Source organism: Eutrigla gurnardus, assembly GCF_963514095.1.
Source record: "Eutrigla gurnardus genome assembly, chromosome: 23".
Lineage (NCBI taxonomy): Eukaryota > Metazoa > Chordata > Actinopteri > Perciformes > Triglidae > Eutrigla > Eutrigla gurnardus.
Genome location: NC_139934.1, coordinates 16,177,722 through 16,196,039, shown reverse-complemented (window position 1 = coordinate 16,196,039; position 18,318 = coordinate 16,177,722). Strand labels below are relative to the sequence as shown.

The window sequence follows — 18,318 nt, the reverse complement described above, 5'->3', positions numbered from 1 at the left end:
CTGTCTGCAAATTACAAGACAAAAGCAAGACGCTGCAAACAAAAACCATTAACTCTACTGTTATACAATATTGTTTTCCTCTTGTGCACCACTTGCTGTAGTGCTGTTGTTTTTTGTTGTTGATCAAAATATTCTCCAGGGGCATTCAAATAAATAAATCGTTGATATTATATTAATTTTCTTTCAAGTGTACATTTATATCTGTCCCACACACAGGCTATGACTACTACTACTACTACTACTACTATCTGCTACAACCAACTACCACTGGTAGTACTAATCATTACAATAATAATACTTCAAATAATAGCAGCAACAATAATAACATTTGCACATAAAATAATGTTTAGTGATCCAATGAAAGAAATAACAGACAATTTGGCCCTCGACTTGGCTACCTGGGCATAATTTGGCCCTCAGTGAAAACTAATTGGGGAACCCTGGAAGGCTCAACAATGTGTTTTAGTCATTTTTGTTATAACAACGAGCAACGAGCTAACCCTCCAGATGGCCTTGATAAATGTGCGGTCCCTGGCAAGTAAAACCTTCATGCTTAACGACTTTTTTATCTCCCGGGAGCTGGACTTTCTGTTTCTGTGTGAGACCTGGGTCTCTACTGGCGAAAACATGCCGTTCTCTGAACTCCTTCCACCGGACTGTAACTTTTTTAATTCCCCCCGAGCGACTGGTAGAGGTGGAGGTGTTGCCTCTGTTTACAAGTCGTTTTTTCACTGCCGGCAGATTCCACACACTGGTTTTGCTAGCTTTGAACTGCAACTGTTTGAATTAATTCTGTCGTCCCCTGTTTTATGTGCAGTGGTGTACCGTCCACCTAAATTCAACAAAGACTGTATCCATGACTTTGCTGATTTTTTGTCTGGGCTTATGGTTAAATATGATCATATAACAATTTGTGGTGATTTTAATGTCCATGTTTGTTGTGAGTCACAGCCTCTGACCCGGGACTTTCTGAACCTCATTGACTCATTCAGTCTTAATCAAGCCGTCTCCGGCCCAACTCACGAAAAGGGTCACACACTAGATCTTGTGTTATCCTATGGTGTTTCTGTCTCTGGGAATGAAATCTGTGCCATGTCTTTCTCCGACCACTCCCCTATTCTGTTCTCTGTATCAGTCCCATGCTCAGGTAATACCCCTGGTGTTTCCAGGCGGGCCTCGCGCCTGATTAACCCCTCGACTGCAAGGCAATTTTCAGCCGCTTTTAATGACTCCCCCTTGTGTAGGCCGTCACTGGGCCTTAGCTCTGATTTGACTGCTGATCAGCTTCTATCTATGTTCTCTTCAGCCTGCACTGTAATTCTGGACTCCGTCGCTCCTCTTAAGCCCAAACGCATTAAAGCACAGACATCACCATGGCTCAACGATGCAACGCGCTTCCTCAGACGTGCCTGTAGGCGGGCTGAGCGCAAGTGGCAGAAGGACTGCCTCCACGTGTCCCTCCAGATTCTACAAAGTTGCTTGGCGGATTACTATCGAGCTGTTAAAACTGCCAAATCCCAGTACATTTCCTCCCTGGTCTCCAGAAACAGTCACAAACCCCAGGTTCTTTTCAACACACTAAATTCTCTCATAAATCCCCGAAATGAATCCCCTGTTGTGCCCTCACCTGCTCTCTGTGAAAGCTTTTTAAAATTCTTTATTGAAAAGATTGCAGCACTCAGGCCTACTGATACTTCTGCCACCCCATTTCCTGACCCAACCGCCCTCCCCCAGCCAGCTGTCCTCGAGCAGTTTGAGCCCAGTACCCTATCCTCCCTCTGTAATGCAGTTAGACATCTGCAGCCCTCCAACTGCCCCTCTGACTGCCTTCCCTCCCGTCTACTCAAGGACTCTGCAGTCTTCGACTCAGTTGCCCCCATCCTTCTACTGCTGATCAACCTCATCCTCTCCTCTGGGTGCATCCCGGCTGCCTTCAAGCATGCCGTGGTGCAGCCACTATTAAAGAAGCCAAACCTTGACCCCTCTATTCTCTCTAACTTCAGGCCTATTTCCAAGCTACCCTTCCTGTCTAAAGTCCTTGAGCGAGAAGTCTATGTCCAGCTGCAATCCTTTTTAAACAATAACAACATCTATGAGAAATTCCAGTCTGGCTTTAGAACAGCCCACAGCACTGAGACTGCTCTCCTGAGAGTGCTTAACGACCTGCTCCTAGCCGCTGACTCAGGTAGCCCTGTGATCCTGGTGCTTTTAGACCTTACAGCAGCCTTTGACACGGTCGATCATAGGATTCTGCTGTCTCGGCTAGAGCATCACGTAGGCATCAAAGGCACAGCCTTGAAGTTCTTCCAGTCCTACCTGGCCAACAGGAGCTTCTCTGTACAGCTTGGTGATTCCATCTTGTTAAAATAATTACCCGATGGTTTAGAACTGGAGGAAGGAGATCGGAGTCAGCTCAAGGTCCAAACAGGGATTTAATCTTGATCAAGAGGAGAATTCACAGAGCAACATGCTGGTCTGTTACAATGTGTAGACTCATCGTGCTGTGAGACAACATGGTATTTATCCATCTTCTGTGGGTGTGTTTTCACTCAGTTCACAGGGATGGAAGTCGTAAACTCCGATGTTTATCTAAACCTTGCATGGGTCGCAAACCCCACCTGGGTCATAAACCACACCTATGTCGCAAAACACACATGGGTTGCAAAACACACACAAATGGCCACAGGCCACAGGTCACAGGTCACAGGACACATTTACATTCACACCAACCCTTCTCAAGTCTTCAGTTCAGATATCTCTCATCAAGAAGTACAAAATTTCCATATCACATCTCGTCTGCTGCCCCCCTCACCTGCGGGGTCCCTCAAGGCTCCATACTAGGCCCCATACTCTTTCTGTTGTACGTTCTACCCCTAGGGGAAATCCTAATTAACCACAACATCTCCTTCCACTGTTATGCAGATGATGTCCAGCTGTATCTCCCCCTCAGGGTTGATGGGCAGGCTGAACTCCATCCACTGCTTGACTGTCTGGCTGAAATCAAAGCATGGATGGGTGCAAACTTCCTCAACCTCAATGACAGCAAGACCGAGACCATTGTTTTTGGAAAAACCTCTCCAGCCTTCTCCACCGATGCCCTGGGCCCTCTCGCCTCTACCATCAGGCCTTCTGTCAGAAATCTGGGCGTGATTTTTGACAGTGCCTTCAAGTTTGAGCAGCAGGTCAGCGCAGTAGTTCGAAAAAGCTTTTTCCACCTGAGAACTATTGCCAAGGCCAAAGCCTACCTGCCCCAGAGTGATCTGGAGGGAGTCATCCATGCTTCCATAACTTCACAACTGGACTACTGCAACGCCCTATACACCGGCATCGACCAATCACAACTCCGCCGCCTGCAGTTAGTTCAAAACTCAGCCACCCGACTCCTCACCTGTACAAAGAAGCGAGATCACATCACCCCGGTCCTTGCATCACTCCACTGGCTCCCCATCCGCTACCGCATTGATTTCAAACTTCTCCTGACTGTTTACAAATCCCTCCATGGTCTGGCCCGCACCTGCCTGTCTGATATTCTCCACCACCACATCCCATCTAGAGCACTCCGGTCAGCCGACCAACTGTTGTTGGAAGTGCCCAGGTCCAGGCTAAAAACCAGGGGGGACAGAGCCTTCGCAGTGGCAGCCCCCAGACTCTGGAACTCCCTCCCCCTACACATCCGGGCGGCCCAGTCTTTAAATATTTTTAAATCCCAGTTAAAGACCCACCTTTTTCCCCTTGCCTTCGATTAGTGTCTTTTCAAATTGTCTAACTCAGACCTTGTCTTTTAACCCTTTTCTTTTCTTTCTTCTTTCTTTTTTGTCTTTTTAAAATGCCTGAAAAATGTCCCTTTTTTTTTTTTTTACGTCTTTTTGCATTTAGCTACGGTGGCCCAGAGGTGTCAGGCCAAATACAAAAGCCGCAACACAAATACAAAAGCCGCAACACAAATACAAAAGCTACAGCACAAATACAAAAGCCACAACAAAAAATACAAAAGCTACAGCACAAATACAAAAGTCGCAACACAAATACAAAAGCCGCAACAGAAATACAAAAGTCGCAACACAAATACAAAAGCTGCAACACAAATACAAAAGTCGCAACACAAATACAAAAGCTGCAACACAAATACAAAAGTCGCAACACAAATACAAAAGTCGCAACACAAATACAAAAGCCGCAACACAAATACAAAAGCCGCAACACAAATACAAAAGCCACAATGGAAGTGACCTCAAACACATCTCATACTACATTTTTTTTTTTTTTTAACTTTATTGACATCTCGTCCTCATCTTCTCTCACATAACTGAATCGATTTCAGTTCTAGCTCCCGTTTAATGGACATTACTTATCAAAATATAAAGCATAATTAGTATTACACTTAATTCAATATTTCAAAATATTTTTGTATTATTGTCAAATGTTTTCTACCGTTTTTATGCGCGCTCTCACGCTTTCGCTTTCTTCCTCTTACCCGAGTAACTGCTTTCCCTCGCCATATATCGCGACTATTAAGCAGCTTTTATCGATCATTAATGTTCATAGATTGTATTATTCCTCTGACCACGGAACACCAGCACCTTCACCACGGAGACGACGGAGGCAATCGGCCGTCGGAGGAGCTACATTATTCACATACATGGAATTTGGATTTCCCTCTGAAGTAAGTAATATCACTTATCTGGTTTAAATAAGTTATTTGATTATCAATAGACAGGCATATGCATGCATAAACAAAATCAACAGACATGTTGGTTAATATAAGCCGTTTTCATATCATGCATGAGTTTGGTGGGATAAAAAAAAAACAAGTAGTGGGCTATTAGTGAACAATTTATTAGACAAATAATCCATGTTATATATACAGGTTGCAATATGTGTATGATAAGAAATAAGTACTGTTCATCAACAAATTAACAGGAAAACATTCAGAATAAATGTAATATCTTGTGTTTTCTGTTACAGGTTGGTGCCAGAGGGCCTGACTGCAGGTCAATACTCATGTTCCCCCGCTGGGGGAGGGGATTTAAGGAAGGACCTCCGTCTTTCAAGGCGTTCCAAAGAGAACCTCGTCTACTGCTTACTAACAGAACATACCTTATATATAGTTTACATTCTTTCTCCGGTGGCTGAGGAAGTTTAAGGTCTCCCCCTCCATCCTGAGGACCTTCTACTCCGCAGCCATTGAGAGCATCCTCACAGGTTGTACCTCAGCCTGCTATGGAAGCTGCACTGCACGGGACCGAGCTGCATTGCAGAGGGTATCAAGGCATCCCTCACCACGCTGGAGGAAATGTACAGCAAGAGGGTGAGGCTGAGAGCCAGGAAAATCGGGCCTGACGCCTCTCACCCAAATGCTGGCCTCTTTACCCTGCTGCAGTCGGGCAGACGCCAACGCTGCATAAAGGCCAGGACAGACACTGAGGAAGAGCTTTTTCCTGCAGGCATCAGACTTCTCAACCATGATGGACTTTAATTGCAACTTTATGCACTTAAAAAAAAACACACAAAAAAAAACACCTGCACTTTTAAGTCATTTTTTATACTATACTTTTTTTATCAACTCTAGCATCACCTTAGGTAGATGCCTGTTTTTTTTAAAAATACATTACTATTTATAAAAGTCTTAGTTTTTTTTTTTTTTTGCAGTGACAGACAGATTGCTTTACCCCTTTTAATTTCACTGTATGTAAAGAATGCTGTTTTTTTTACAAAACGTGATCAATAAAACTTTAAGAAAAAAAAAACCAGATGGGTTCCATGTCGATATTTGATGGGGGTGACTGCAACAAAGCCAACAAGCCACTTCAGCAGTCCTGGTACATCCTCAGAGTCTCCAGCAGTCCTGGGACATCCTCAGGGTCTCCAGCAGTCTTGGGACATCCTCAGAGTCTCCAGCAGTCCTGGGACATCCTCAGAGTCTCCAGCAGTCTTGGGACATCCTCAGAGTCTCCAGCAGTCCTGGGACATCCTCAGATTCTCCAGCAGTCCTTGGACATCCTCAGAGGCTCGCAGCTGCAGTGTCTGCTCCAAATGTCCAGATCCCTGTGTTGCAGGAACATGATTATTGTTGGGGTTTTATTTTTGTTTATCAGTGGTGCAGTTTATAAGTAATACCACACAGTAGAAGTTCTTACAGACAAATGTTTCCTGTTAAATGTTTTAGGGATATATCTGATGATCTGTACAAATCTAAATAATAAATATCTGAATATATATATGATTGTTGACTCATGTTTTAGGCCTGCAGGTCTATTTCCCTCCTGCTCTGGAGGAGAGACCCTGCTGCAGTGGTTGGCATCATGGCTGAGGAGATGGGGTGTAGTGGGGTAATAGCAGGTCTAGCATGGATCACCTCATCCATGACAACAAACACTTCCAGTGTGCAGCAGTGACCTCTCCTCCCTCAGTGCTGACACTGTAAGTTCCTTTAAACAACATATACAAACACTTCTTGTAATCATTGTTTAGATCAACTATTCACCACTAGTCATATATTATAATATGTACTGTAATACTGTTCCACATGGGATCCACTTAATGGACTCTGATGTTTTCACACATTGTAGATATTACCCAGCACTGACTTTGCCTGGTTATTTATAAGAAAGACAACTTCATCTGGTTTCTTTTTCAAGCATGTAGAGTTCAATACTTTAAACTGATTACAACTCACCTTGTATTTCTGCTTCATGTTCTCCCACTTCTTCTTAGCTCATCCAGCTCCACCTTCCCTCCATCTAATGTTCTCCAATAAACATCCTATATGAAGAACAGTACATAGAAAAGTGTTACAGTTCATTGATGATTTCTTGCTGTTCATCAGAACGTTTCAGGTAGACATCTCAGGAGAGCAGTACATCTCCTGTCTATTTACGCTGGTGTTCAACCTTATATCATTGAGTAGCTAAATATGCACCAGTAGTACTTAAGCCCTGCATTTGAGAATTATAACATTTAATACCACATTTTCTTAAGTGAAGCGTCTCAGAGCAGCATTCCTCCTGCCGGTGAACTTCTCCTTATCGTTCCCTCCACCGGATGAGGCGCTCGGTGTGTGCATCCCTCCCTTTAACGGACAACGATGCGCCGTGTTATTTACCACCGTTAGTTAATATATCACCACGTTTTAACATAAGCACTATCTTTTTAGTTAACGTCGGTAAAAACGGCACATTTGCTGCTTCGCTTAAGCTCACTAACCTCTATGGGAAATTAGCGTCAGTGGGCTAGCCGGCTGGCAGGACCTTCGATTCGTAACGTTAACGTACAATTCCAACAACAATAAAGTAACGTTCATTATCAATACGATTTAAAAGTCAGCTGGAAACATAACATAAAATCATGTTACAGTATACTTACATGTGTACGCGGTTTGTTGCTGACTGTCGCCAGAATCACCGCAATCGTCCGCCATTATCCAAAACTTTTCAGAAGTCAGACGAGCCGCAATGCATTTTGGGAAGTTGAGTTTATCCGTGTTTTAGGTCACTTCCGTTGTGGCTTTTGTATTTGTGCTGTAGCTTTTGTATTTGTGCTGTGGCTTTTGTATTTGTGCTGTGGCTTTTGTATTTGTGCTGTGGCTTTTGTATTTGTGTTGCGGCTTTTGTATTTGTGTTGCGGCTTTTGTATTTGTGCTGTAGCTTTTGTATTTGTGTTGCAGCTTTTGTATTTGTGTTGCAGCTTTTATATTTGTGTTGTGGCTTTTGTATTTGTGTTGTGGCTTTTGTATTTGGCCTGACACCTCTGGGCCACCGTATTTAGCACTTAAGCACAAGCACTTTCTGTGAAGCACTTTGGTTGCTAGCGCCATAGCACAAGCTGTTACCTTACTGGTAAACAGCCCCGATACATCTCATCTTTATTAGAATGGCGCTCTGGATCTTATTCTACTCGCTCTAGTGGTTTATTATTTCTTAAAGTCCCTTTTGTACACTCAGAGTTTGGTAAATCTGCCTTTTCCTTTGATGCTCCCAACTCATGGAATACTCTCCAACTTACTTTGGGGCTGGAGATTATTCCTACTCTTGCTGATTTTAAACATATGGTGTCTGAGCGTTGTAAATCATCCTGCAACTGTTATTAAATGTAATTGTTATGTTCTGCTGCTGCTTGTAAACTCGTCGTCCCTGTAAATGAGGGAAACCTCAGTGACCAACGAGTTAAAATAAAGGTTTAAATAAATAAAAAAGTCAATGGTTCTAGTTAGCATGGAACAGTCTTGCCCACTCCACAGTGCACCTGAGGCAAATCAATTAAAACACTAAACTGTCGATGTACATATCTGTATTGATAGAATAATATTTGAAACAAAACTAACCTCGCATCGCATGAATCATCCATTTTTTGAGTTTCCACATGTGCCAGTCTGTACAATGAAAACAGTCCTCTAGAGCCACTGCTTCAGTTTACCCGTTTACTCAGCCGCGTGTAAGAAGGCAACAGAAGCGGTATTATATATAATAAAAATACCATCCGGTTGTTTAGTCATGTGTCCACTCATACCTGGAGTGTTGGTTTTGAATTTGCGGAGGAGTGAAAATACCTTCAACTCAACTCATAAGCATAACCACCCATAACCCAGTCATAACCAGACAGTCAAGCTTACATCAAATAGCGCAAACTTATCAGCGAGAAATATCTACATCCATAATGACTCCTGGACCAACAAAAGCAATCACATTTTCAATTACAACACCTGAAAAGTTTACATCCATGCCATCTGGACCTCACTGGACACATCTCCTGTGTGTGTGTGTGTGTGTGTGTGTGTGTCACTACTCTTTTCATTGCAAAGTTAAAGCAGGTTACACAACAGTTGTGCACACATGCAATGGTTCCAGACGGGTCACTGATAATGATTCTGTACGTTTACTTTCAGTAATTCATTCTGCCCTGGTTCCTGGTTCCTTGTTAATTGAATCGTCATGTAATCATTTCAAAACAGTTGATCACCAAAAAGGCACTTTTTAATGTATAAAATAACTCCAGGTGGCGTGTTGTTCATTTAGATCCCAGTATTTTAATAAAACATATGCTTATGTATGTGACACAATGAGAAAAAGAAGTGGCTGTGGAAATGTAACTGAATTGAGTCCTGAAGTTTACCTTGATACGTTGTTAGGAAATCAGCATCATGTTGGAACATAAATTTCCTCCAATAAAGTGTCTTCATTCTGCAGCGCCATCACACCACCGTGACGCATTTTCTGTGAAACGAAAGTGAAAGTGGCTTCAGCAGCAGAATAAAAGGAGATGCTGCACTGCGGACCTGCATTTGCACGGGACAAGTCCTTCTCCTCTGCATCCTGATTTCCAAAGGACATCCTGCCATGGGCACGTCTCTTCTTCAAAGGTGGGTTGCTATATTCTTTTGTTTTGTCGGTGATTTTACCGGTAAGTTCGTGATGGGAGGACCGAAAAACTACACGAGAAAAAAATATCTACATGATAGAAAAGTGCTTCCACTGTAAACGCTTTAAAACCTCACCAGTCATGTGCTGAATTAAGCACAAACATTATTATTTTGATTTGGATTGCCTGTAATTATTTCAGATGATTGACAGACAGAAATATATAGAAATATTTCATATTTGTGGATTGTGTCTGAGATACAAACCCAAGCATTTGCATGTTTGTGATGAGTTTACTATTTTCTTGCATTTATTCAGCTGCTATTAACAGATGGTATCTAGCGTGAGTGTGAGAGGAAGTGAGAGAGAGAGAGGGGGGGGGGGGTCTAGGGCGTGGTTCTAGTTCAGCAGAGAGGGGCAGGTGGTCAGCCATGAGAAAATAAATTTTGTTCTTCCTCTCATGTTATTCGTTGGAATTCACGAAGGGACTCACCAAGCACACAGACTGATCTCATGAAGTGGCGTATGTATGACACGCCAACTCGTATGCCATTATGGCGTGTTATCTACTACTACTACTACACTACTGCACAATCACCTTTTCGCGTGTTTATCAACGCCGTTTAAGCCTAACCCTAACCCTAAAGGGCGTTTACATACACGCGGATGTGATGGGTCGTTTCACTCAGAACGTACACATACACGCGCATAGCTCGAATTGCGTACAGATAATATATATAATATTATATTTACGAAAAGTCATGATGCCACGTTGAAGCACATGTGTATTTGGTGGTGTAAATGTAGTGAATATTCACATCAGTAATAGTCTGTACACCACACCACATTTATTTGAACATTCTGATTCATGATTATGTTTATTGAAACACCTCATGTCCTTCTTTTTTGATGTGGGTTTCTGTATTTAAAAGAGCCAGTCATTTGATTTGGTTGTTTTGGTCTTTTCTGGATGGGCCAGGCACCAAAGAGTCTGAAAAGTGAAGCCAAACCTGAAGTGCCTTATACTTGCATTCTCTCTGCTGGCCATCAAGGGGCGACTTCTCCTGTTCTATAAAGAATTCAGATTGCATGGAAGTGTATGAGAAAATGATCCTACATCTCACTTCTAATTCAGTACAGCGATTTAGTTCATTTACAGTTTTAGAGTCAAATAGAACTTATAGAATAAATAAATAGAACTTAAAGCAGGGGATGCTTTAGGGCGGGGCAACCCTGTGATTGACAGGTCGCTACCGCGGCCTCGTTGACAGGTCGCTACCGCGGCCCCATATTGGATATGCCTGCCCCCACTGACAAAAAAGGTGTCCTGAGAGCCATGGGAATGATCAACTTCCTGGGCAAGTTCATTCCTAATCTTACCTCCAAGACAGCATGCCTCAGGGAGTTGCTACAGCACAACACAGTATTTGAATGGACTTCTCGACATGAGAAAGAGTGGAAAAAATAAAGGAAACTGTAACTACAGAGCCAGTCCTCACATTTTTTGACCCATCAAAACCAACAAAGATCTCCACTGATGCCTCAAAAGATGGCTTGGGAGCTACACTGCTACAAATGAACGAAGACAAATGGCAACTTGTAGCATATGCGTCTAGATCGATGACAGAGACAGAGCAACGCTATGCTCAAATTGAAAAAGAGACTTTGGGTTTAGTGTTTGGGTGTGGACATTTTCACAGTTACGTGTATGGACTGCCAACCTTTACAGCAGAGACTGACCACAAACCGCTCATAACAATCAGGAAAAAGAACCTTAATGACATGTCACCCAGAATTCAGCGCATGATGATGGCATTGCAGCGCTATGACTTTGAACTTATTTACACGCCAGGAAAATACATTGTACTGGCAGATGCTTTATCACGAGCACCAGCTCCAAACAGTGACATGCCGGTCAGCCCTGTGACTGATGATGCTGAAACACACATCAACATTGTGACTGCTTCACTCCCAACATCAGATGTCATGTTACAGCAAATTGTACAGGAGACAGCAAAAGATCCTCTGCTGCAGAAAGTGTCCCACCATGCATGTAGCACATGCACATATACAAATTATGCGCATACATACACGTGCATACGTGCACGGCTACAATAGTCAGAAACACCAGTGCAAAAAACAAAACTAGGCTGGATTAGAAGTCACTGTGGATCCAAAGGCCAAGGTGAAAAGATGTGTTTTTAAAGCACACTTAAACCTCTCTATGGAACCCGCATGTCTAACATGTAATGGCAAGCTGTTCCAGAGTTTAGGAGCAGCCAGAGAAGGCACGATCTCCCTTGGTCTTCAATTTTGATCGAGGTACATCCAACAACAACTCACTAGATGACCGTAGATCTCTGGCTGGATTACGTACTTGTATAAATTCCGCCAGATATAGAGGAGCCAGACCAGTTAAAATCTTAAAAACAATTAAATATATATATTTGGACACCCCCCTTTCCAAAATATTTTTCTGTTGCCTGAGGGCAACGTTGTGCGCTAATGGTACACAATCGCAGAGAATATAACTAATTTACATATCATGAAACAATGCTTAGAAAGCAGTAGAACATAATATTTAAAAATAATAATAAACAACCATTTCATTAAAAGAACACTTCTGATACACATAACGTGTAATGTGTAAATATCATCAATATCATGTATGCCTATCTAGACTGAAAGAGGCTAAACAAAAAACATAAACTTCATGAACCATGTAGTAAGGCAGATTACACATTACACTCTCTTCTCATACCCCAATCCACACACAAGGCCTGATCTTGTAGAGCTCATCATAGTTTTCCATGTCTCGTGTGGGCTGACGGCTATTGTCATTGAAATGCAGACGTTTTTTGATGGCCTCCCACCGTGCAAGAGGTATTACATCAGCAACATGTGCAATACGGCTTCTGTGGCTCCAAAACATACGGGTGGTTGGGAGACCAAACAGTGACATGTGCAGCACTGTACCAAAGAACTGTTCAAGTTCTTCAACTGTGAGGTTGAGGGGCTTGGTAGGATTGTCCTGGACACTGTACAGGTTTGTGTCATTGACAGTGTGCTCAAGGATCTCATCAGAAAAAAAATATTTGAAATAGTAAGGAGACTGAATATCACCAGGTGGAGGAGGAATGTCGGTCCATTCAGGATGTTCTGGTGGAGTAGCTGAATGAAATGTTCTCCATCGAGGTTTTTGGAAGTAATCTTCAGGAGGCTCTTCATCATTCGGGTCTTTCTCTTCTTCCTCTTCCTCTTCATCCTCGCTTTCTCCATCTTGAAAGGTTATAGATATATTAAATTATTAAGAAATTGATCTTAATATTACCTTTTATAACACAATATGAAGACTACAGCTTGATATCTGACTCCTGTTTTGTTTAGTGCCTACTGTATAAACCAATATTAACCTATTATTGGAACCTCATCTCAACTAACACAGTTCCCTTCCACAATGTAAAAATGAGATCAATAATAAACAGAAACTAAAACTCTTCACAAAATTATGTAATAATGTGATTACCCCTCCAAAACAATGTTCACACATACACTTTTAAAAATGACCCCTTAGTGCACAACGTTGCCCTTGGGCAACAAATAGAAAAACTGTATTTCTGAAGAAACTAAATGAAAAAAACTTCATAAAACCCGACAAAAGGCTTATTTACACCTTTATGCATGCTAACATATTTGCAGTTTATATAAGTTTAGTAGTACAAAAAATCTTACCTTTTTCTCAGACCATGTGCTGTGATGGCCACATGTCAGAAAAGAGCTTCCCGCCTCCAAATTATGCATCACAGTGACTCCCACTCCTCATTGGATTATTCTTAGATAGTTCTTTGACTAATCTGATTGGTTTTTATAATTTAAAGAAACTTGTGTTGGACATGGGGCCTAAGAAAACTTTGCGTTGCCTGAGGGCAACGCTGTGCTTTAGAGGGTAGTGACATGGGAGTGCAGGTCAGGGATAGTGCTATCAGTTATCCTGGACACTCTTTGCAAAGAGCGAAGGTTCCGGTAAATGACACCTTTAGAGGTGTTGACAGACTTAGGTGGTATTGTTACTGATTTTAAATTTGTCATAAATCTGGAAGGTAATCAGTAATTCTTACAGGAATAACAGAGCTAGATACAGAAAACTTCCGTAGTGGCTGTAATGGTGCCAGGGGCCTGCAGGGGGAGCTAGAGGAGAAAGGAGTGTTGGGAAAACCTGTTACAGTGACCGCAGAGGAAGGTGTTGGGGAGGGGGGGTGTCGTGCAAACAGTCAATCAGTGAGTGTTGCGGACTGGACAGCTAGCAGAGTGAGGTCAATGTTCAATATACAGTATATATATATATATATATTGGCCAATATATCGGAATATCGGATTTTGAAATCAACAAACATTTTTAAAATCCTTTATCGGTCGGGCTCTAATATGGATCCAGATCCAGTAAGGTTGCTGCTCTGCTGCTCATCAGATCCACCTGTTGTGGTCACATTTGGAATCTTTTTTTCCTCTGTTTCTGAAAAAAATTCAGCAAAGAAATGACTCACGTAGTTGCTGAATCTGTCTTTATTTTAGATGGACAATGGTGAGTTAAATTTTTTTGGGGGTAATTCCTAAGGCGGGTCACGTTGGATGCCACTGATCTGCATAAAGTAGCGTATTCAAATGACGAGTGGTCCATCTCTTGAAAGGTTGCAGGGTATTTTAAACAGTCTGTACACCACACATTTTTTTGAACATTCTGATTCATGATCATGTTTATTGAAACACCTCATGTCCTTCTTGTTTGATGTGGGTTTCTGTATTTAAAAGAGCCGGTCATTTGATTTGGTTGTTTTGGTCTTTTCTGGATGGACCAGGCACCAAAGAGTCTGCAAAGTGAAGCCAAACCTGAATTGCCTTATACTTGCATTCTCTCTGCTGGCCATCAGGGGGCGACTTCTCCTGTTCTAAAAATAAGTCAGATTGCATGGAAGTGTATGAGAAAATGATCTTTCATCTCACTTCTTCTTTAGTACAGCGATTTAGTTCATTTATTCAACTTATAGAATGAATAAATAGAACTTAAAGGGATAGTTCGGAATTTTGGACATAAGACCTATTTTCCAACTCTACCGGTGTTGGACACGTCTGGAGACGTTTTCAAGACATTTCATTCAGTTGTTCTAGTTGCCGAGTTCGCTGTGCTATGGCTAGCGCAAGTCAATGGTTCTAGTTAGCATGGCATTAAAAACACTCATACTGACTCCACAGTGCACCCGAGGCAAATCAATTGTAACGGCAGACTATCGACGTACATATCTGTGTTGATAGAATGTTTGAAATAAAACCAACCTTGCATTTTTAAGGATTTCAGCAGCAGCAGGAGCATGTCATACTTCCTAGTAGGCTCTGGCAGCGGTGGACTGATATCACCTAGCACTTATAAGTTACCGGTTCTATAATAGTTTGTTTACCTGCTGTCATTGCTACAGACACAGAGTAGCCTGCAGTGCTAGTTTCCTCAATCTCACAGAAATGGCCACTTTTGGAGAATATACTGAAACTTTTGAAGACTCGGATGAGGAGTTATTTTCCACCCAAACCCAACCTTACCTGTACAAGCCTGAATATACAGAGGAAGAATTGCGCGAGAGGGATGCTCAAAGGGCAGAACGTGAACGAGCGTCTGTGGAGACCGAGATAGCCCCCGCTGGAGCTGAGAACCGGGACCGAACAAATTGAGACTGGTGGTGCCAGGAGGCAATCCCCCGCAACGCGTCCGAGGGTTTACGGTTCTCCGGACGGAGCAGAGGTTCGGGTTCGCGGTGCGTTATTGTGGGTTGGCTGGGCCGTGGGCTGCCCCGTGTTTGCGTGAGGTCCAAGCGCTTTTCACCCAGGTCTGAGGGCATGAGGCCCGAAAATTCGGTCCGGTTCGATTGCCTATTTACGGGCAGTTTTTCGGGGGCGCGTCTTAGAGTTTTGAGTCCGACGGAGAGTCCGCATGTGTGGATTCACGTGGCCGTGTGCTGCCCGGTATTTGTGTGAGGTCCAAGCGCTTTTCAGACAGCCTTGGGGGGCATAAGGGCCGACAATTTGGTGGTGTTCAGGTGTGTATTTACCGGAGGGATTCCCTGCAACGCCTCCGAGGGTTTACGGTTCTCCGGACGGAGCAGAGGTTCAGGTTTGCGGTGCGTAATTGTGGGTTCGCGGGGCCGTGTGCTGCCCGGTGTTTGAGTGAGCTCCGAGGGCTTTTTGACAGCCTTGGGGGCATAAGGGCTGACTAAAGGCTACTGTGTCCCGCCGGGCTTCTGTCACGCGCTTCTCTGTTGCAGTGTTGTGGTTACTTCACAACTAACCAGAGCAAAGTAAAATTCCGCTGCTGCTGAGAAACTAGTCCCTCAAAAAATGGATGATTCATGCGATGCAAGGTTAATTTTGTTTCAAATATTATTTTATCAACACAGATATGTACATCGACAGTCTAGTGTTTTAATTGATTTGCCTCTGGTGCACTGTGGAGTGGGCAAGACTGTTTTTAATGCCTGGCTAACTAGAACCATTGACTAGCGCTAGCCATAGCACAGCGAACTCGGCAACTAGAAGAACTGAATGAAATGTCTTGAAAACGTCTCCAGACGTCTCCAACACACCGGTTGAGTTGGAAAATAGGTCTTATGTCCAAAATTCGGAACTATCCCTTTAAAGCAGGGGATGCTTTAGGGCGGGGCAACCCTGTGATTGACAGGTCGCTAGCGCAGCCTTGTTACCATCACTACCACCATATGGATCCAGATCCAGTAAGGTTGCTGCTCTGCTGCTCATCAGATCCACCTGTTGGGGTCACATTTGGAATCTTTTTGAAATGACTCACATAGTTGCTGAATCTGTCTTTATTTTAGATGGACAATGGTGACTTTAAAAGTTTTTTTGGTAATTCCTAAGGCGGGTCACATTGGACGCCACTGATCTGCATAAAGTAGCGTATTCAAATGACGAGTGGCCAACGTTATGGTCCATCTCTTGAAAGGTTGCAGGGTATTTTAAACTTCATGGGATATTATAGTACTCTGAATAAAGACTAATAGATTTGTCTCTTTTTACTTTCAGTGAGAAGCTGTTTGAATAATCTCGACCAAGTGTGGCGGGACTGAGACTGGCCCTACAATGGAGGTAAACAACTCCAACAATTAAAAACATATAATGGAAATATTATCCAACCAACTAAAGTGTATGGGATTATGAGTTGTTTCATCACACCTGAACATTTTGTTTTTTAATTTTTCAAATTTATCAAGGGAACCAGTGATGAAGCCTCATTCGGTGATCTTTGTGCAGAAATGGAGTACACTCCAACACCATGGTCCAACACCAAGAGTGACTGTCAACACACCGATACAAGTGGTGAAGGTCAGCTTGATACCATCCATTCTTCTCTCTCACTCAACACGTCTGTTGAGTAGCTTGAAGTGAAACCATTAATATAACCATTAGAGATGAGATGATATCAGATTTGATTGTGAATCTGAATAAAGTTGATCACAATAAGTTGATCATGGTGAATTTCTGTTGTTGGGATCATCGTAAGTATCTTAACAAGTGACTTGAAAAAGCTGTCTAACTCTCTATCATGGTAGACAAAACCTGATTAAAAAATACAGGATACAAAAATATATAAATAATATATTTATCAATCATTTTTGACCAAAAAGACCCCACTAAGCATATTTTGATGATTATCGTGATACGATTATGAATCACAATTATTTTGTCCAGGAACATCATGATGTGACTTTTTCACAACATCCCATGTCTAACTACCACCATTATTATTGTCCACAGAGCCAAGCCCCACTGTGAAGATGGCAGCCTATCATGACAGTAGCAAGGTTGTCCACACCAGTAAGTAAAAGAAAATCCATTTGTACATTTTGGTAAATGGACCTGCATTAGATACATAGCACTTTTAGGTCTTTCTCACCACCTGTTTTTGGAAAAGTCCACGCATGGTTGTACATTGTTGCTATAGAATGATGCTTTTTTCATCAAAATCTTTGGCTGAATTCAGACATCAGCTTGAACACATGATTTTGGACTTCTATTAAGATACTAACAGAATCGATGTGAATTAGCGACAGCTAGAAAGACCTACTGCTGACCATATTTGTCACTCATTTTGACTGGTAAAAGTGACAATGAAGCAAGTCATAATTTAATAACCGCACAAAATGTAATCATTTAATTATTCTAATAACATAATTAAATAACAGTTAAGTGCATTATATACATTTTTGCGTGACTTTATAAGCTGAGCACGATCATTTTTTTTAGAATGTCATAAATTCAGCAATAATAATAAATGAAAACAGAGTACTCCCCCTGTGATCTTTAAGAATAGGAACCCTTAAGGTAAATAATATGATAATACCAAATTAAATAAACCAGCACCTCTTTAAAAGAGTCTGGCCGAGATTGTATTAGGCAGCATGGCATGCTAGAGAAGAAACCGCTGTCAACCACGTTAACCCTACGTCATGCAAGTGGACAGGAAGTCACAAACAGCCAGCTCAATAATGATTTAAACTATAAACCCAAAACCGATACAGTTTATTATGGTATAAAATGTGCAATCGTCTGCTTGGGCAGGTGGATAGGTCAAATAAACACAGGACTTTCACCCAGGAGACTGCTGTTCATGTCCTGTGTGAAACGTCAAGTCAGCCTTGTGACTCATTAGTATGATTAGGCTTGTGAGTCACGTGAGTCGTTAGTCAAGTTAACGATCTTTTCCTCACCCTAACTGAGAAGTGTTCACTTTAAAAAGACACTGTGCATGTAACAAGCGTATATTGACACAACACTGATATGATGCTTGAGGGGTACTTTGGGGTAATTTGAAATGTAATGCCACTGACTACACCTTGGTATTTGATGAGTTGGAATTGAGAATGTGTTGGTTATACTTGAACCAGCAGAGAATAGAGAATGT

The 18,318-nt window shown here is 42.3% G+C and overlaps 1 protein-coding gene across 2 annotated transcripts in view; it reads left to right on the top strand.

The window, feature by feature from the left end:
• The window catches only part of LOC311009189 (up-regulator of cell proliferation-like), a 191,239-nt gene that overhangs the window by 111,855 nt on the left and 61,066 nt on the right, over positions 1-18,318 (top strand). Inside the window, exons 1-4 of one of the 2 annotated variants that reach the window (XM_084003212.1) lie at positions 9,267-9,355; positions 16,440-16,502; positions 16,628-16,739; positions 17,172-17,231. In XM_084003212.1, coding sequence (XP_083859338.1) covers positions 16,497-16,502; positions 16,628-16,739; positions 17,172-17,231 — 178 coding nt within the window. In that variant the 5' untranslated portion in view covers positions 9,267-9,355; positions 16,440-16,496. Of the gene's footprint in view, positions 1-9,266; positions 9,356-16,439; positions 16,503-16,627; positions 16,740-17,171; positions 17,232-18,318 lie in introns of those variants that run through there. The other variant, XM_084003211.1, reaches the window with a different exon arrangement.